The 20,928-nt window shown below is 45.1% G+C and overlaps 1 protein-coding gene across 3 annotated transcripts in view; it reads left to right on the plus strand.

Annotated features, from left to right (window-relative positions):
• RCSD1 (RCSD domain containing 1) overlaps positions 1-20,928 on the plus strand; it is a 42,060-nt gene that overhangs the window by 5,184 nt on the left and 15,948 nt on the right. The window contains exon 1 of one of the 3 annotated variants that reach the window (XM_080586644.1): positions 3,400-3,597. The exons of 1 other annotated variant lie outside the window; for it this stretch is intronic. In XM_080586644.1, the coding sequence (XP_080442770.1) occupies positions 3,592-3,597 (6 nt within the window). In that variant the 5' untranslated portion in view covers positions 3,400-3,591. Of the gene's footprint in view, positions 1-3,399; positions 3,598-13,302; positions 13,458-20,928 lie in introns of those variants that run through there. One more of the 3 variants, XM_080586643.1, reaches the window with a different exon arrangement.

A 20,928-nucleotide genomic window follows, 5' to 3' on the forward strand; every position in this document is an offset into this window, starting at 1 on the left:
AACAGGATGCTGGCTGTTAGAGTTGATTGCTCTTTGAAATGCAAGTGCTTTTTTCTGTGATCATCCTATCCCCTTTTTTTCAGTTAAAAATTAAATTACTTGAAGGGGATCAGGAAAGGTTGAGACCCCATTTTTGGGAGGGTCAAAAACTCAACCTGGTAACAGCTGCTGGTTAATAATAAAAATTCTGGAAAATGATGCAGGCATCACCAGCCAAATATGGACACAGAGATGGACAGAACAATCTCGGATACTGGTACTGACAGGCAAGCTCTAATAACCTCTAACCAAACACCTCAACAAAGCACAGAGATCCAATCTGTCTCGCGGGGACCCACAGCTCCCTCCACCCTTCACTAATCCACCACCCCCACAAACATACCATCCCAGATTCAGCACCCACACGGACACACCCGAAGCGCTAGCTGTGGGGACACAACTATCTGAGTCAAAGTTTCAGATGCCCTCACAGGCTTTCTTTCCTGAGTCGTCTCTGAACAAAGAACTGCTCTGTCCCCCCATCTCCTTTCTATTGGTCTGGTATCATGGAGAAGCCCCTTTCACCGTAATTCATTGCCAAAGTGCAAGAGGCTAGCAAAGATTACACGAGGCATTGCTGAGCGTGGCAGAACTACTTATGCCTCCTCTTCAGGCGTGCCAGGATGAATGACTGCCTTGCACCTCTCCCCCAGCACGCTGCATGGAGCAGGAGCTCCAGTTGTTTGGCCTGAAGCAAACTCGTTCTTTTGGCCTCACACGTATCGAAGAGAACCAGCTGGGAAGCCGCAAAATTCGGGGGTCCTCAATCACAGCATTTTCTCACTCAAATGAAATTTCCCCCTACAGTCTGTTTTAATGTCACTTATGAGGGCTGGATTTTTTCTTTTTTATCTCCTGAGAATAACAGATGTAGAAATATTTGTTTGCATATACCAGCAAGTTAGTCTCATAGACGCTGCTATATCCCAGAAGGTCTGTCAACAGAGATGCACACAGAGATGCAGAGAGTCATGCTCCAGAATATCTCACATTCATACTTGCACGTACACATCATGTAAAACACCCAGTTCCCGAGTATAACCTCCCTTAATAACATTTGTCACAAGGTTCCTGCAGTTAAAGCATGTGGGTTGGTTGTTGCAGATTTTGGCGGTTTCCAGACAAGAAACAAGAAAACCTAGAGAAAATCCACACCTCATGTCTTCCTGTGTGGAGGAAAACATGCACCCTATTTCTGGAAGAAAGAAGAAAGAAGAACTTTAATAAACTGACAATTGTGTACCATACTCAGAGCAATGGCACTGAGAATTCTGCTGGCAGAAAAGATTTACTTTACGGTGAGATACTTTGGAGCATAAATAAATAGAGTGAAGAAGCGTGGTGGGGCAGCTGTAACTCCCTTTGCTTTATTAGTGCGGGTAAAGTGATACTATCTCTGCCTAGCAGTTTCCTTTTCTGGAGGCCTAAGCAGACAGTTTCCTCCACAGGGTAAAACCCCTGAAAGCAGAAAGAAAATACTGAAACACACCCTGAGCAGAACGAAGCAACCATCAGAGGTATCTGATTTTGACGGTCTGTTACACGGCAGACATCTTGACAATGACACTTGTGACCAACACTGACAGTGAAATCCCTGAGCATGAAATTCTCCTTCTGCCCCTACAGCAGGCAAGGCATGGGCAGCCAAAGCATCCTGCCTTCCCCACCTCACCCTGCTTCTCAGCGCTGCAGTTCCTGTCCCTTCTCCCAGTGCACCATTATCATGACTTTAAGGAATCAGTAGGATTTCCAGTTAAGGAGGAGTTTCATTTTTATATTCCTTTTAGATTCTTCATCTTTATTTTCTTAGATTTCTAGTTGCATGCAGCATCTGCTGGTTGCTTACAGCAGAGGGGATTCAACTAATCCAGTGGTTCAACAAAAGAAGATTAATTAGTCCTATTGCCTAACTTGGAGATTGCGGCAATTCAGCATATCATTCTTTTGGCTAAGGATGGAGTAACCGCTGTATATTGAACTTGGGAGATAAGGAGATCATGATTTAAATATACTAATTCCTGTATTTTCTAAAGAACCACAGGAGCCCTACAGCATGCGGTGCAGCAAAAGTTAACTGTACTGTAAGAACAACTATGTTGAGATGATTTATTGGTAACAATAATCTGGGATATGATGATGGTCACAGTTAAATTCATTCTGGAGTGTTTTCCTCCGCAGCCAGCAGGGACTTGTGAAACACTGTGAAGGAAAAGTATGCATCCCTTTCAGAAAAGATGCTTTAACCCTCTTCTGCCCCCAAGGTATCATCCCAAGATGATGACATGAAATTGTGTCACTTTGCAGCTGCATGCGAAGCAAGGGAGCCAGCAGAAGACAAAGGGAGTGTTTCCAAATTCCTCTGCACCACCCTGTTCTCAGGAGGTGGGGACTGAAATTCTTGAGAAGGAGCATGTGCAAACAGTTGCTAAAACAGGAACGAGATGTATAGTTTCCAACACTGTGGTCTGAATGGAAGAGGAAACCGTAGCAAAACATTCCTGAGGCTTAGTTTTTCCCATCTGAGCTTTTGTAGCACCACGGAAGCTTCTCATTTCCAGTGTCCAAGTCTGCCCTTCCCTGCAAAAGGAGGGAAGAGTGATCTGCAGCTTCTGACCTGGTAGCGTGAGAAACGAATTCAGAGCAGAAAGAGCTAGTTCTGCTTTAGAGCTAGCCCGTGACACCTTGCCTGGGGACCCTCTGCTTCTGCCGGCATTTGTGCCTCACCTTCCCAAGTGAAGCCCTAGTCTCTCATTTGGGAATTGCCCGACAGCACATCAGGACTGCTGATACTGTGCCTGGGAGTCCCAGCCATGGCCCAGGGCACCAAAGCCTTATGTTCTGTTCAAATGCAATCACCATCTGCTTTCTGCTCCTCTTCTGCCCCTCTAACCACTCTGAAGACAGTCTACTGTGAAGGAAATTACAGAAAAGTGTGGAGGAAGAGAGAAGAGAAGCTAGAGTTAAAGGAAAAGAGATCTTTAACAACGAGGACGAGACACTGCAGGCTTGGAGAGAAGAGTGGACAAGGGAAAGACCCAGGCAGAGATGTGGGGGGAGCAGCTACAAGCAAAAGAAGCAAATATAAAAAAATAGAGGCAAAACGGGGCAGGGGAGGAAAAAAAAAAAAGAAAGAAAGAGAAAGATGAGGTGCTAGAAATACGAAGGGTGGATAGAAAGGGAGGGAGAAAATACACATACAGTGTCCCCAAGTTTGGGCACAGCAGCAAAGTTTGCTGCTTGTTGTCTCATGAGCCCAGCGCTCCGGGAAGGACAGTATCTGTTTAGATTTGTGTCTAAATTTAAACCCTGATTGCCTTGCCTCCCCCTCCTCTCCCCTCCCTCCCTTCCTCTCACCCACCCGCCCTTCTTCCTTGTTCGTAGTGCAGGGCAGCTCACTGGGCTCTGTCAGTTTTCAAGCTGAGCAGGAGCGTGGATATTACATACTCTCCACAGCAGCACGATTTTGCTCTGGCTTGGCTGAAGTTTTCCCACAGATAAGAGGGAAAGGGGTGGGGAAGAAAGATTGCCCTGAGGACACCTCTCTGGCAGGACATGGAGGTAAAGAAAACTTTTATTTCCACTTGCTTATGGCTGACTCGCAGATCTGCACTAGCTGCACCTTGCAAAGCAATTTCTTACTAAGGCAGCTCAAAATACCTTTCCGCTGAGGTTCAGATAAAAGCCTCTCACCACCACTCCACCTCACAATATTTTGCAGGGTTTAGTCCAGATTTGGAGGAGGGGGTCAGTGTGGGGAGAAATTCCATCTGCGAAAGGGGAAAGAAGAAGGACTGCCATTTACTTTTTTAGTCTCTGAGGTGGGAAAAAAAAGTAACGTTTTAAATGGGATCATTTTTTAATCATTTAAAAAATCAGTGAAATTGGGTGCATAAGGAGAAGAGAGCAAACCGTACAGGATTAGTGGACACCTTGGGGTTGATTCCTGCCCAACCCACACAGCAGCAGCTGTGATTTAGACCCTCTTGTCGCCCCTGTTCCACGTGGATCGTGCAGTCTCACTTTCATTATCAGCAGCATTTTGGTCCAGGAAAGAGAACCTGAGAGTCATTGCTTCAGCGGGGTGAATGGCTAGCATACCCACAGAACGGTTCCTGTGCCTCTCTTCGTGCTGTGTGCCTTGTGCCTCGAGGGAGTAGGAGCTCTTGTCTCTTGATGGGCACTGCTGATGGACGGGGTGTGGAAGCAGGAGTGAGGATGCCCTGGCATTCCAAGTCCAAGCCTTGTCCTGTGTAGCAGCCTCTGAGGCAAGGCAGTTTGCCTCTCCTTGCCTCCTTTCCCATTCATACAAAATGAGAGTGAAAGTGCTTGCTTTGCTCATGTGAGGTTGGATTCACTAGCTTTTCAAATGGTTTTTAGATTGCAGAGGAAAAAAATACTTTTTTTTTTTTTTTGGAGGGGCACAGGAGGTAGAAAGGTGATTGCAACATTGGCAAAACCTCAAATGACGAAAGAGGACTTTGGGTATTTCTTTCAGCTAAACACAGATCTTACTAAACACTTTATATTATCTTCACAGAGAAGGCTTTTTTTGTGTTGATGTGGCACCAACAGCCAGGGACATGCCACAAAGCCAGGGAGCAGTGTGCTTGAGGCACCACTGTAATTTTTCTTTGAAGATTTACAGCACATAGCTCAGCGGGGCAGTTCTGATAACACACAGGTGTTAACATCACAGTCCTTGCTACCTGTGCTAGCCTGCCCTACAGGCGAGGGTTAAAGATCAGCCATGTTCATTACAAGAAAAGTCCTCAACAGACTGAAAAATTTTGGTGTGGAGAAGGACCAAGCACTGCTCAAACCAATGCAGCGTAGCTGATACGCAGCATGACAAATACGTAGCTTTGGTAAGGGGTTTTAGACTGGACAGAGCCTGCATCAGGAACCATTAATGCTTGTTTTATTCCTTTTCACTATGTAGTGTCCTGTGATGTCTCAGAGGGGGAGTTGAACTCTTTGTTGTAACTGCTGTGCACAGGAAGCCACATATGGAACAAAGAATAAATGAGGACTAAAACAGAAATTCTGTCGTGCTGAGGACACTGCCCCATCTCCTCTCCTCTGCACACACAGGGGACTGCACCCCTCAAGTATTTTCTGTTGTCTGCTGCAGGGGTGTTTTAGAGCAGTAAGGCATGGGCCTTCATTTCCTTTTGGGAGACACGTGTCACACGCACGGCAGGTCTGACTGTCAGGAAGCTTCTCTGAAGTATTTAGCCTATGACTCCTCCTTTTGATTCTGCCCCTTTACCTCTATTTCCCACTCTTTTGCTGTGTTACCTTGTTTTCTGATCAGCTGTAGATTTCGGTATCTGTTCTTACTTTTAAAAACATCTCAACTCCCAGAACATTTTTAAAGTAGCACACTTGGTCTTCCCCCCTTGTCCCAACCCTTCAAAAAGGTGGTTAATGTCCCAAAATTAAGAATATGTTAGACCAAAATAGAGCAAAGAGCAAAAACTTGAGCTCCCACCTGCCAATTCTGTGCTCTGTTTCCTCCTGATAGCTTTTCACAGACAGCGTGAGCAGGACACAGAGGCTCATTACCGTCTTTTGCTTTAAAAATACATTTAATGCTCCTGTGCGACAGGAACGAGAAGTTCTGTCATTTCCCCATTTGCTTCATTGGTAGCATGCAGAGCTCTTCTGTGCTTTGCTGCTGGCATAACTGGCAAGCTCTTTGCTCTAGTGGGACACATGAGGATTACGAGCATTAGGAAAAAAGAAGGGCAGAGGGCTGACCTAGCCAGCTGATTTCCATCACATCTCTGGCAGGAAGACCCTGTTTTTGGAAAACCTACAGAAGCAAGATAGTTGGGCTCGCTTTCTTAGAGAGGTTAGTGTAGTTTTGGGGCTCTTTAGGGGAGAGTTCCTACAGCCTTAGACATTCTGCTGTCAGGAATGTACCACGTTGAAACCAGTACCTGTAGCCATTTCATGTCCCCAGGAGAGAGAAAATAGCAGCCAAACCCCACTGTTGCCAGTTCATATAATTTTGTGAGTCTGCTGATGTTTGTTTTTTTTCTAATTTGTTTGTTTTTGTGAAGACCCAGTTCACTGACGCAACATGGTTTTGAGAATCGGTTTTCATTCCACTGTTATGACCAATCAAAAGAACTACAGAAAAAAGACTATGACTACCAAAAGAACTACAATTCTACCACAGACAGACTGCTAACGTCAGGAGTTTGTATTTAAAACGTGTGAAATTAGTGAAAGCTAAGCTACTTGTAAAAGAAGCAGCCACTAAATCTTTGCACTCACAGTACAAAAAGGATTGGGAATCATTAGTTTACACCTTCAGAGTTGGTCCAAGCTGTCTCATTCTCATAGCTGTACTAAACCTTGCTGAAAATGTTGTGGGTGAAGGCATCCACTGAAAGTTCTTGTGGCTTTCTGCAGCCCGTATTCAACAGCAGTCATGGCATTCCTCTTTCCAGCCTCTCTGTAGGAGCTTGGGAGCATGGAGACATTTGAACTTTACTCACAAAACAAAGGGAAGCAATCCAAGATGGTTTCAGTTTGATGGCTCCCTGTGGTGCAGTGGGTTCCCCAAGCTGTGAAGGTGCAGCAAGCAGCTTTAGTTTGGGCAGATTCCTCTCTCCTTTGTGCCTACCAAGAGATTTCATGTCTTTCTTTGATGTCTCCATTCCCATCTCTTTTCCGCAGCTAGCTCCTGCTGGATCTTCATTTTGCTTGCTGCTACACCAGCTCAGCAGAGGAAGAGCATTTCCAGGCCTGAGAGCAGTTCTCTGCTCACTTTTCCACTTCCCTTCTGTGCACCCTTCTGGACATAGCTCCAGCCCCCAGCCCTGTGCTCTCCCCACACCACATGCGCTCCTCTGGGATGTTTGGGGAGCACTGCGTCCACTGCTCTTTTCAGTAGCCTCGTCCTGTGTCGGGTGAAGATCCCACAAAGAGGCCCTGGGTCCTGCCCCACTCTATCTAGCAACAGAGCAGCTCAGAGAAAATTCCTCTGACTCCTCTGTTCCACATCCCACCTGTGGAAACCTCTTGGGTTTCAAACACATCCCCTCCCTCAGCTCTCTCATACAGGAGAAGTCAGAAGCCATTTCTTCTTTTTTGCTGTGGTCAACCAGACATTACAACAGAGCACATTTCCAGGTCTAGTATCGCTAATTGCTGCATCCTTCCAGGAGCTACGGGGAATAACGCTGTCTCCCAAACTGCAGGGCAACTGTCTTTCTGCAGAGCTGCTTACCATGACCCTAGGAAAACTGCATGAAGGGTGTATCGCCTGAGAGGATTGAAGTGGAGGGGAAGAAAGAAAGGGTACTTACTGTGTAGCCGAGAGGGCTGAAATTTGGGTGCGTTATGGCCCTCAGAGCAGCAGGACAGTAATCCATGCAGAGGTGAGCTGGGTTGAGTGAGTTCTCTGCCCACCTTTGCAGCTGTGGATCAAGATAAGTACAGGCAGTATGCCATGGTTAGCTCTGCCAGGAAACAATTTACCTTTCTCAGGAAGCTCTTCTGGTTTTCGTGCTTTCAAGCTTCATTCTCATTCCAAAAGTTAAAACCTTCCTTTTTCACTTTTTTTTTCTCCATTTTTCATTTTGCTTAACAACATTTTCACCTCAAATGCACTGATTTTCAATGTTTTCCCCCAAACTCATCAAAGTGACACAGGATGTCTGTCTAACTAAAGGAAAGCGTATTGACAAGTAGTAGGAGAGTTACCGTATGACCCCATTTTACTCCTCAGGTTTAGGACCTGTCTGACAGTAAATAGCATGTCTGCAGCAGAGCTGGACTTCCAAAGTCCAGAGACTGGACGAGACCCCCTGTTGAGGGACAGAAGGGAACAAAACCAAACCCCATGGGCTGTGCTTTGACCCTTACTTGTACCTAGAGGAGACCCAGAGTAAATGGTGTGCTCTTAAGGAATTAAGAATTAAAGCTTTTCCTGTGCCAGTAAAGAAGGGATGATTCTTTATAACCCTTCCTCTCCTTTGCTCCTCATTTTATCTTTTGGGTGTCCGAGTATCCCAGGTCATGCTGCTAGCTTTTTGGAAAAGCCTTCTTTCCTGTACTCTACAGTCTAACTGGCAGGACACATTACTGCTGAGCAGCATATTATGCACACCTTCTCTACTGCATTCCCAGGAACTGCTTATCTGAAGACCAGGGGAAAACATCAGCATTGCTTTACAGATAGCTGCCATAGGTGCTGCTAGGAAGCTCTGCTGGTTTTCCTCATGGGATTGACCAAACCCATAGAAACGAGGAATGATTTTCCTCTCTGTTTCCTTGTGGTTGGTTAACAGTTCTAGAGGGCTGGATGCTCCTTTTCCTGAAATACCAACTGTGCAGCCTCAGACGGGTATCTGAGATAACAGCTGTACCCAGCAGCAAAAGAACCTGTTGGGAGGACTTGGCTATTTTGCAGGTGAAGCGTTCTTGCTACTTGTAGCTGCCCTGATACCTACTGCAGAGACACAGCCTATTTTGGTGTCTTACAGAAAATTATATGTCTTCATCAGCTTGCAGTACAGCATGCGTTAGGATGAATTTGGTCTAGAGACAGGAGATCTGTTGTGTAAGGAGAAGTTACTTTACATACTCACTGCATGGTTGCTTCACACCTAGGTCTTGTCAGAGGCATGGGCACTTTGTTCTTAGGGTGCCTCAGGTAGGCGTCTCGCTTCATCCAAGGCACAGTGTATCCAATTATGGTCTTCTGCCAGCAATGCTATTACATTCACATCCACTATGAGGCATATCTTGGTGATATCTTACCCTCAGTACATGGGTTCCGGTAATGTACTGACAGAGAGAGGCTTATCTGCCCCAGTAGTGCCAAATGAAGCTTTCACCTCTGAGAAAGAGAGATTAGACCAAATTCCTGTCAGATATGAACACGTTGCTTGCTAAAAGGTTCTTCTCAAAGTCTTCTTCAGATAAAGACACAGGCCTCACTTGCTAAACTGACAGCTGATACAGATGCATGACATTTTTCTTCGTCAGCATCAAGTTTTCAAAGAGCTTGAACCCCATACAACAGGCAATGAGGTGGTAAGCTTTTTTTTGTATCCTGGTGTCCATGTGCAAGTAAACCTGTTCACCCATTGTAATGAGATACACGCTGTTTTAGCCCATGTGGATGACTAGTGGCCAGTCTGCAAGGGATATTGATTTACCACTGCCAGCTTCAACAAAACCACTGTTCATCTCCGGCTTCTGAAATGCATGCTCTTAGCATGATAGGACCACAGCTCAAATTGTGCTGTTGTGCAGGTTGGTAGCTATGGCTCGCAGTGGTACTTTTCTGAGTGCCTTGAAGTACTTCCCAAAATAGAATACCTTTACCTGATGCTTTATCACTGAACCAGGCTGCATACTGCTTCTCAATGCAAGAAATTTATTGCTTATATAGATCACAGCTTTTCAAGGACAATGAATAATGTGCGCAGTTTGGAAAGCCTCAGCATCTAGAGGATGGAGACTGCTTGTTCAGAGTTTTGTGTCTTTACACAAAAATGCAAAGGAGAGGGAAAGCTGACTTGGAAAATTGGAGTTAAACAAGTCAGGGTGGCTTTGCAGTCAGACAGAGGACAGCAGTCTAAACCTTTTAATACAGAGGAAACAGAATCATTTAGTGCCTGGGAATAATGGGATCAAATTAAAAGGAAGATGTATGTCTCACCAAATAGCAGGAAGGATTTCTAGCAGTGAGATCTAGTAGGGTTTGGAATAATTATTGAAATGTACAGGAAACCTCTTTTCTATGAGTGATTTAACTCATGAAAGAACATTAAAAAGACAATGTCAGGAGCTACCTTCTGTTGAATCCAAGCAGTATTGATGGGGCCACCAGAGGGACAGGACAATACTGTTCTTGCAGTCCTTGCATACGTGGAACTGCTAGCAGGAGTTAGTGGCTATTCAGCATCAGGACCCGAAAGCATTTATGATTCCTTCCTGCTACATCACATCATTCAAGCCCTACAAAATTCTACCCATGGGAAATTTAAGTCAAAATAAACTGACATATTACTTGCAAGACTCTGGGAAGTGTTCTACTACTGCCTTTGTATAATTCAAAACCAATGCTACTTTAGATTCTTGCTTCCTGTTTTAAGGATGGATTTCTTTATCCTCTGAAATTGTGTGCTGCAACAGCAATCATGGATTATTCAAGCCAATCCTCTTCAAATACCTTTCTGATGAGTGCTCTCTTCCACTGTTGTAAGTTCAGATGAAAAAGGTCCTCTTTATTCCTCCCCTCTTTTTTCATATACACACACTTGAGCTTGTGTGCCAGGTTTCCTAGGAATTTCAGCGCTTGGACCCTGCAGCTAGAGTGCGTTTAACTTGTGAGATGTGTGCAGTTTAATTTGGTTTCCTTGTTAGTCTTTACAAAGAGCACGGAGTTATGAATGCTGTCCCTCCATGAAAACCCAGTGTTTTCATTGCCAATTGCAAGATACTCATTTCGTTAGAGGCACAGGGGCTGTCAGTGCAAACAAGTACACACATGCACACCGATCCTTGAGATAACAGGTGTCTGTGAACAGAGCGGAGTGGAAGAAAAGGGGTGGATTGCTGAATACGTGGGAGTATGAGGTAACAGGGCACACGCATGTAACAAGTCGGGCAAGGCACCCTTACAGAAAGAAAACAGTTTTAGCACTGTCACTTTCATCTCCCTTCTCAGCACAGCTGTCTTTTTCACTAGTGCCAGGACTATTAATCTTATGTAATATCGAGTCGGGCTCTGTATAGCTCTTTCATCTCCCAGATCAACATCTTCTCCTTTAATATCAGTACTTCTAATCTCATGTAATACCAAGCCCTACTCTGTATAACTCAAGAAACCTTTATGCACAGTCACCACAGGATTTCTTCTTGGCCTCTCTCCTCCTGCACCATCTTTGACTCCGACTTCCCGCCCCAGTCTCCTGCCCTTGAAACTGGCGTCTCCACTTCTGGCCTTGGGCACCTGCAGTGAGTGACCACTGGCAACGCTCTCCACGAGACCCTGCAGGGCATTGCCCAGAAGCACGGAGCTCAAGGTCCAGTCTTACAGGGCCCATTCCTGCAGCACCTTCACGCCCTGACCCAGCAAACTGAGGTCTGCATCATCTGTAGCAGCTCTTTGAGCCTTTGTAGCAAGTATCAGTTTAGGCTGTAGATTCTCAAAGGCCAAAGCTGGAAGCCTTTTCTTTTTGTAGCCTGTGGGAAAGAAACCTATCAAGTAATGCAGCTGTTATATGTATTGCTTCTGCATCTGCTCTGCAACTTAAGTGTTGCTGGATCATTCTCTTGTAAATTGAATATCATTTTTCTTCTCAGAACCTTTCATTTTAAGGTTGGCGAATCCAGAGACATGCTGGCCAGATTTCCTAGTGTTGATTTAACTCACTGAGTGGCATGCAGGCAGTGAGCCTACACTTCCTGTACACCTGGTTCCGGTGCCCCACCTGCAGAAACTGTGTCTGAGGTTGAAGGAGCTTAGTCCCTCTTCTTGTCACAGAAAGAACGTGCAAGAGTTTCAGTCCGCCATTGAGAAAAAGAAATAGAGCATTGGAATAGGTAGGGTATTACAAAGATCCTACAAGCATTGTGTTTCTCTTTAATGGGGTTGTTGGGATAATTTTATAAGCAGGTCAACTCAGAAACAGAGATAATTATCTCACAGATCACGTAAAAAATCCATGTCAAAGGCTAAGCTGTAGCTCAGGAATTGCTTGTCCGCATTCTCCTTAGGGTGTATGATAGAGCCATTTACTTATGGAAATCACTAATTTCCTAATGCCTCATTACAGCTGATCTGGACTCGGCTTGAAAATTCAGAAGGACATTTTCAAATATAACTGTAAGCTACAGCTGCCCGGATTCGTCAGCCCAGCCTAGGCCCGGCTTTTCAGAGGTCTCACAACCTAGAAGCTCCAGGCAGAGCCAAAAGGAAGGCAGCTGCTGAGAAAGCCATTGCACAGACCCAGCTCCTAAATGCAACAGGGGCTGCTGAGCCTTCCAGGGTCACACTAAAAAGACATCTCTGTGGATGTAGCTTAGCGTTCACACCTCAAGTTGGCCGCTAGCTGCATACTTACTATCGCTTTCCTCCCTTACTTATCTGCATATCTTTTTAGACTAAATTCCTGGCCTAGATAAAGACGAACCTCCTTCTCTGCCCTGGTTGTATCCAGCGTAGACCTAATTTAATAGCAATGTGTTACAAAGATAGCACAGTCCTAACTGATGAGTCCTGGAAGCTGCAGCAGTTGGGAGCTCTGTGTAGGCTCATTTACCCTTTTGATTTTCTGTTCCCAGCACGATAAATTGAGAAGAGTTGAATCTCTGTGCTGCTGCAACCAGACTTTATCTAGTATCAAGTTTAAATTGGGAGGTATCACAATCTACTTAAAGCATTTAACCAAAGTATTTTGAACTGTTCTTGCTTCTCACATTCTCCGTGTCTGTTTTTTGACAGTTCAGTGACTTTGATTTCTAATTTGGCCTTCTGAACAGCTTCGGATTAGGTAATTAGTGCAGTTTGCATATGCACATGCTTAAAGGTCATCTTCTTTAACTGCTCTGTCAGTCCAGGAGCTGTCCTTCCTCATCCTACCCGAAGCACCTTGTGTCTGAGCCTCCTCCGGTCAAAGTTCATCTTATTTCAGACCTCCGCTACAAGCAGGGCTTTTTTCCTCGCCCCACACGAGGCAAGCAAGGGAGAAGCCAAACCGAATAGCAGTTGAAAGGTGATTCATAGAGCCGAGCTGTTTCCTGCACGGGCTGTTCCATTAGGTCAGCTCATTTCCTTCAGAGCAGCTACCCAAGTGTGTCAATTTGTGTAGGTGTGAGCAGAGTGTAGCCTCACGTGGTGTCTACAGCTGCAATGCTGTGAAAGTCACTCAAAGCCACGCTATGATTCGAGTGATTTAAAATCATGATTTTTTGCAAGGCACATTTCAATTACCAGAAAGCTGTTTGTCTCAGAGGCCTGTATCAGATAACCGTGGTTCATGCATTGTATTCCCCACTCTCAAATAGTGTGCATGCACCCCCTGCCTTCCCAGCTGTCTCCCCTGAGCCTCAGTTGAGGAGAAATTGGGCTAGTGTGAGACTGGATACACTTGCCTCACGGACTGCCTCACTTGCCCACTCTCTGGGAGGTTTTGCAGGTTGTTCTTGTGTTAGTTCCCCGCTCATCCTTCTAGAGCAGCAAGAGGTCCCGAGACCAGGCCTGGAAATACACACAGAGAGGCACCACCAGTTAATCTGGGGCAACTGACAGGCTGTGTGCAGTTCCCAGACCAGCAGAACCAGCAGTCAGAAGTCTGAGAGGGAAACATCTGGAAGCCAAGGAGGATCCTGGCAAAATCCCAGGCCAGGAATGAAGCTCTGTACAAGGAGCTGATGGAAAAGTATGCTAGGTAAGTGGGTAATGTCTTAGAGTGGCTACTGCTCTTCTTCAGAACCACCATCTCACCCCTCCGCCCATGGAGGCATTTGCTAGTAGCATGACTTTCAAGGACAGATCCTAGATATTGGTTGTACAAGCTGCTAAGGACACATGGGAAGCCATGTGCTCCAGTCCAGCCAGGCTGCAGCCTTGGTCACAGCTGTTGTCAGCTGTAGATTAGGACATCAGCATCACTGTACCAGGAGGAGAGATCAGCCCTTGGCTCTGAAGGAGCTGTTCCAGATCTGGAGTGTCTCTGGATTTCTAAACAACACAACCTCAGTGACTTACCTATTCAAAGGATAATTTCTGAGAAATAACCCCTCTCCTTCCCCCCACATGCCTTTCATCTGCATTTTAGTTATCTGCAGTAGCTCATGTCTGGTTGTATCAACCAAGTTTTCAGACAGCATTTGTTGCTAGAGGGCTCCCATCAGATAGAGAGAAGGTGTTGATGACAGGACAATATATCCTGCTTGACACACAAGAAAAGCCAGAGTTTCTCCTGAACTAAGTTGAAAGCTGTGTGGGTGTTCGTTTAGAGAAGATTAAGTTTGGAAATTAAAAGTGGTGCTGTTTGAAAGAGAGCAGGGATCTTCAGTGATTTAGGACAGTGGTACACTGGCTCTCTGATGATACAGCAATCTTGCTGCCAAAGTAATGCCAATTAGTTTCCGTCATTGTGACTTTGAGGCAGTAAGAAACCTCATTTTCAGCATCCCAGTCCACGTTTCGGTATTCTTGAGTAACAGCAATGCTCAGTGTTATCTGCTGCAAGACTCTGGCTCACTGACAGCACTCGTTTTAGAGACACAAAATATTTCCCCCCAAACACTTAGCACTATTGTAAACTTGATGGAAAAGGACTGCAGATGTGTCACTGGTGTTCACTTGGAGCAAGAGCTCTGCAACATCGAAACTGTTCTTTTAAGGCCAAAAGCTCATTTATAATGACCAGCAATTTCTTGAAACTGTTTGTTCCAGATAAATACAGCCAGTAATTTTAAACAGACATTAAGTCAAAGGAAATGGCAGGGCATTGAGTTCCCAGGCCTTCATAAAAAGAGGACACTTTCATCTGGTCTTCTAATATAGTCAAACTTAGTAATTGAAGAGATCTTTAAATTAGTTGCATCTTTATATGTCAGTGCTGAAGGTTACTGATGGCTCAGCTCCCATTTGCAGTGTGCAGGGCACCACTGGGTAGCAGTTAGATGGTTTGAAATACATTACCATTTATAATGTAGCATTACCCTAAACTACCAACCTGTGAATCTCTCTGTATTTCTTTTTTTTTTTTTTTTTTTTTTTTAAGCTGTTACACCTGGAATATCTCAGCCTCTTTTAAAGGGACATGTGTTGTCCTCATCACAACCGAATAAGTCTGGAATAGGGACACTAGTACACCCCAAAGAACATGGAAAGGAGAACCTCGTGTGGTATATCCGGGCTTAAAACCCAGCACTGACGAGTTTTTGAAGATGGTGCTGTTTCAGATTATAGGAAAGCCCATCTTGAACAGGGTTGCTCCAGAGAATGGCTGTTGTACTGCGTGTATGGACAGAGCCTCTGTGCCTTTCATTGTTTCTCCACTTGCATGGCTTGATGTGACTGGATTTAGCCAGATATCAACTTTATCCACAATCCTTTTCCGGCTGCCTGAAATTATTTCCATGTTGGCTGCTTGGCCTGCGTGCAAGCGGCTGTCGGGCTGGTAATGAGGCAATTATATAAGCACAGCCCTTTTACAGGAAAGGCTGAGCCCATTTCTTTTTGAATGGATTGGATACCTTAATGAGGCTTATCTGCTTGCCCCGCGTTCTCAGTCACCTTGTCAGTAGGCATCTGGCCTTGTTGGCAGTGTAGATCTTTGCCTCTCCACCTAGTCCTTCTACCCTTTCCTCTTCATTGTCCCCAAGCAAATGTTGTCATTTTTCTTAAAAATCTAGTGATCTTGATGATTACGGTCTCTTCTTACTGCACATGGCACTGCTTCTCCCCTCTGTAGTCGCTCACTGATACTTAACAGTATGATAATACCTTTTATTATACTTCCTACCTCTCATCTGGGCTTCCTGTGTGCCCACTGCAATAGGAGTCATCTTGCCCTTTCAGTATCTTCTGACCCCTTATTCTTGCATGTTCTTCCTTCTGAATCTTATTTCAACTGTTTCATTTTTACTACTTTCAACATCTTCTTTGAGCTCCTCCTTCCTCTTACATTGTTGACTTAAAGGTCTAGGGAACCCATAGTCTGACTCTACTTGTTGACTGTGCATGCAGACAATTGTTATAGTACAGCTGTGCAGCTACAGACAGGAAGGGTAAGCTCAACAAACAGACCAATAAAAACAAGGGATGCACGTGACCAAGACATGAAATCTGATGTTTAGCAAAACGTCCTTAAGACACCCTTATAGTCTTGCTGCATATTACAAATTTTTAAAAATCAGTTCAGTTAGAAACCAGACTGAAATTCCATTAAAAAGGTGGTTTTCTGGGAGGGAATCAGTTCTTTGTAGGTGCTGGACTTTCTCAGGACTTGCTTAGGAAAAGTTTTATGGCAACAGGGCATCTCAATATGTGCCCAAGGTACTCTGTATCACACAAAATCCGGATGGTGACATCCCACGGATACAGATGTGAAATGCAAATACCTGATCTGGGTGCGTGTTCATGCTGTGTCTGAGCTAATGATTCCCTTGGCGTGAGCACAGCATCAGATGCATGCATCCAGTTTGATACCATCACAAGAAGTTGTGCAACACTGTGTGACTGTGGGGCTCTGATCCCTTGCTACAGGAAATCTTAGACTGCTCTGCTTCACACAGTGCAGTCATCCCCAGATGCGTGTGTTGTGGAGAACCAGTGTGCCACGGAGGACCGAGCGTCAGGGTGGAACTCATGCAGCCCTGGACTAAAGTTCTGTCCTGGGTTTTGAGCAGCTGAGGGCAAGTTATTCTGTGCAGGATCAACAGTACTATTTGTGCAGAACTGAAACACTGTAATCCATGTCTTTGGCCTGGAAAAACACCCTTGCAATCATTGCCTGACTCTGCTGGCTCCTTTGCTTCACAAGGCATTTGCCTGCTTGACATAGAAATCAGCCAGTGCCTGGAGTTCTGCTCCTGAACAAGCCTGGAGCTGCCCCTCTGACCTGGCCAAGGGTGGCATTAGAAATTAGGCATTTCCCTGTTACATCTCCCCTGCCCCACATCCTCATCTTTATTGTCCACTCCTTTCCTCAGGAGAACACTCTCAGCATGATGAACACAAACAGGATCGGGCATCTCACAAAACGCGCTTCTCACAGGAAAGGAAACGGTGACACTCACATGCTGCTGGAGGTTTCCACAGTTGCCTCAGTCAAGGAGTCCCAAAACACTCCACGTACACAGAAAATAATAAATTTACTTTTCAAATGATCTGCCACCTCCTTCCCGGAGCAGCGCGTCTTGGCTGGCCAGCCAGATGTCTCGTCTTGTACCGGGCAGAGCCAAGAGCTGCTCCGGTCTCCACAGGGGACAGGCTGAGCTTACGTACTTGCTGGCCCCTGCACAGCCTAGCAGAGACCAGGTGCTGCAGATCACTGCCTCTTTTGGTAGTGATGGCACTTGATCAAACCCTTCTTGGCAGCCTTTGACAGATGTGATAAGATACTTGCTCAGGAAGTGGACAGCCTGGGCTCAGTTATGTTCTCAAGGGGTGCAGGCTAGGGACTGTTTGGTCTGTCTAGCAAGAGATGATTTTTAACCCGGTGCTTAGGGCAGGGCTAGGGCAAGCACTCGCCACCATGCCTGTTCAAGCTGTGCCAACACGTAGCAAAGAATCTGCGGTTCTCTGGGGCAGCGGAAAGCACGCACCTATGTCCTAGTGGTCCGAGTGCTCTCCTGACAGATAAAACCCCGACCTCCCTCAGGACGGTCTCCGTGCTGTATGCGGCAGTTCTTAGGTACGGGTGCAAATGCACAAACCAGCATGTTGCCCTCTCAGTGGAGGCTCCTACCCATGAAGGTTTGAAGTGAGGCTGTGGTAGCAAAATGACTTGTACTGTGTTGGGAACGTGTAGGCACTATGCAATTTCTAAATGCTGTCATTACCAAAAGAGAGACTCGAGGTCTAACTTGTATCTTTCACAGTGGTACTTGCTGGTTTTGCTAAGCTCACCAGGCACTGTTTAGAAAGCAGAGGCCAGGCCAGGCACTCCTGAGAATTACATAACACGGCATGAAGAAAAGAACAACTTGTCATAAATCTAGCCTCAAAACTTTCCAACACCAGCCAAAGACTAGTACAAGGTGGCTGTCATACTCTTGCTATATAAGGGCCTTTCCAGACCAGACTGTTGATATTAGGACATGGTACTAACGAACTCCATGTAGGCAAACAGGAGGCTGCTTTCTTCACCTTGGCTCCCCGAGGCTGCGAGGAGAGCCCAGAAGTCCCACCTAATCAAGTTAAACTGAGACTTCATGCACTTACACTGATGAAAAGAGGTGCTTTTTGGAAAAGGTGGCAAAAGCTGGCATTGTGTACTGACCTTCCATCAACCGTGAAAACCAGAACTACGTAACATTAGCATTGCACTCACTCTGCTAGGAGGAATGCGTCAATAGCAAAGGGAGGGACTTCTCAGAGGGTAGGTTAAAATAACCCTTATCTCACTTTATTTTCATTGTAGTCACTCTCTGAAATGGAAAGCAGACAGGGTATTTGCCACTTCTAATTTCCTGATGGCTACAGATGTTTCCTACAATTCTGTTTCAAAGGACACAGCTTCTCGCTTACATGTCAGGCACACCACACCACCTAACTCCAGCCACCTACTTAGTGGTGTCTGCTGCCCAGTGCAATTAGAGTGTTGTGGTTTTTTAATTATTATTATTTTTATTGATGATAACCATTTGTTTTGATGTTCACAATCTTAAGGCAATTCCAATACTTGGAGGAAAGTACTAGAGAAGGACCCTGAGCAAGCTTCTGATCCAAACAGGCAACAAAGCTTTCTTCAGAAAAACCACACTCCAACCACTGTGCTATTTACCCAGGCCCTTTTACATGTAGGCATAGGTAGAGCTCAAGCCACTGAAAAAGGATAACCAGCAGGAGTTTCCCATCTACTTTTAGTAAGTAAGGTGCAAGTACATCAACCATTTTGTTACAGTATAATGGACAAGTTATGCTTGTCCATTCCTTTCAAAAGCATTTTTCCATTTACTATTTTCTGTCTACAGGTATCTCCCACCCCAACCCAGTTCCCTAGTCTTGCTTATGTGAACCTTTAAATCTGGTAGATCTGAGTCCCAGTAGTTCTGAAACATCTGCACTGTATTTGGGAGTTGCTTGCTGTCTTCTGGAGGAAGGCTGCTCGTCACTCCTGAGTTGAAACATCCTCCCATTACCCTTTGTGCAGTGCTTGACCCTGAGTGCCAAGATGGCAGCAGTTCACAAGGGAACTCTCAGAGGGGAAAATCAAGACCAGACCACTGTAAGTCTTGAGAAAAAATGTTTTCCTAAAGTAAACTCTTCCCAAACAAAGGAAAATTTTACATATTATTACATATTTTACGTAAAGTAAGATTTTCCTGCCCTTTCCCCTAAAAACAAACATACAAGCCTCCTTTGAAGTCCCTATTCCTCACACTATTCTGCTCTGTGTTACAGTCAGAGAGCTCTTTCCTCTTTATCACCATCATTATGGCCATGTAACGTCCTTGCAGCTGAGTTCAGACACGCACTCAACCTACATTAATTCATCTGTGGCGGGATAAGTGTTGACCTGAATACCATTTCTGAGGAGGGTTGTTGTACCTCTGGGAGTTATTCTTGTGGCTAACTTATTTGCAGATTTCAAGAGATAGGCTGCAGTGGTTTGAACTCGGACAAGAAGCTTGCTCTCCACTGAAAAAGTTACAAAAAGGAAGCAGTTAAGATGAGACCTGACATTTGTGAAACGGGGGTGTTTAGCTTCTGATAAAGGCTGATCAAAGAAAACACAACAGGAGAGAAGTAGAAAATTACTATTTCTTTTCCAGCACGGAGTATATACCTGACTGATCTGCAAGGTATTCAGGTCCTGTTCTCACCTGGAAAGTAACTGCAATAAAGCTCTTGTCTGCCAAGTTCACAGAGATGTGGCTCACAGAAACTTTTGCTGTGGTGCAGCACAGCACAGTTACTGTCATTCCTGTTCTGTAATGAATAGTGGGAAATGCAGGTAGGAGCCTTGGACCTGAATCCCAGGGTGCTACAGGCCACGCCAGCACAGTGATGGACAGGACTGGCTCCAAGGTATCATAGCAAGCACAGCTGCAGCCACTTCTAGCTGGGGCTTCTGCCAATAGTTAAAATTTACCATGACCAGACAAGGAGCAGCAGCATTGCCAGATAAGAGGCCAAGTGAATAAATAAACCACATAAATCCCTCCTGAAACAGAGAGCTGGAAGGTCTCCAATTAGAATAATTTGTGAAGAAGGGTAAAGAGAGAGACGGGAAGAAAGATGCTTCTCTAGGATGTAGAGGGGTCAGCGTAGCAAGAAGAGGCTTGTTTATTCAAGGCTTACATCTTGGGATGTGTTGCTTCTTGAGCCAGGGGCCCAGTATACTGCTGAGCTCCAGTCGGAACAGTCACTGTGAGATTTCCTTCTAGGGATTTAAAAAATGGGCCACGCAAGTGTGAGCCCTCCCACTTCCTGGGTAATCTACGCTCAGGCCTCAGTGATACTTTCATGGATCATGTGAAGAATTAACAGGCTCTGATTGTGTGTGGACTCTATCGATTTTTGCTGCTCAGTTCCTCATGATATGACTTGGTTATTTTCCCACCCTCTTGCTTTTCAGTTTGCTCCTTTGGGGGAGTTTGTGTTCTGAACCTGCCCTTCTAACTTATTTCTCCTATTGCAGTCCTAACAATGTTCCCCTTTCAGTATAATCTTGATGCCACAGATGTGCTCACATGGACCTAGATAAACAATCAGGTCAAATTATGTTGGCATGGGGGTGAAAACTGGGATTCATCTAAATTGGATATGCAGGGAGATGGCTTTAAATGAAACTACAAACTACATATTAGAGAGATTTTTCTATAGGTAATTTGGGTCAAGCTGTAATTAAAAACTATTTTGTGCTTTCTTTAGTTCATTTAAAGAGGAATTCCTTACAAGCTGTCTGTCTAATCTTATCTGCACTTACATGAGAGACGAAATAACTGGTGCCTGTAAGAAGAGGTTGAAAATGAAAATCTAGTTTCCTAGTTCCTGCCATTGAACAAAATGAAAAGAGTGCCACATTTGCCCAGGTGAACCCAAAGTTGCCCATTCTGCATTATTTTCTGCTTTAGGGCTAAGATGCACACCCAGGGATCCATTCCAGGTTTCTTTGTATTCTCTTCCTTGAACAGTAAATGAACCTAGGTGTAGAAAAGGATGGTTTGGTAGGTTGG

Source organism: Anser brachyrhynchus (genome assembly GCF_964034855.1).
Source record: "Anser brachyrhynchus genome assembly, chromosome: 1".
Taxonomy (NCBI): Eukaryota; Metazoa; Chordata; class Aves; order Anseriformes; family Anatidae; genus Anser; species Anser brachyrhynchus.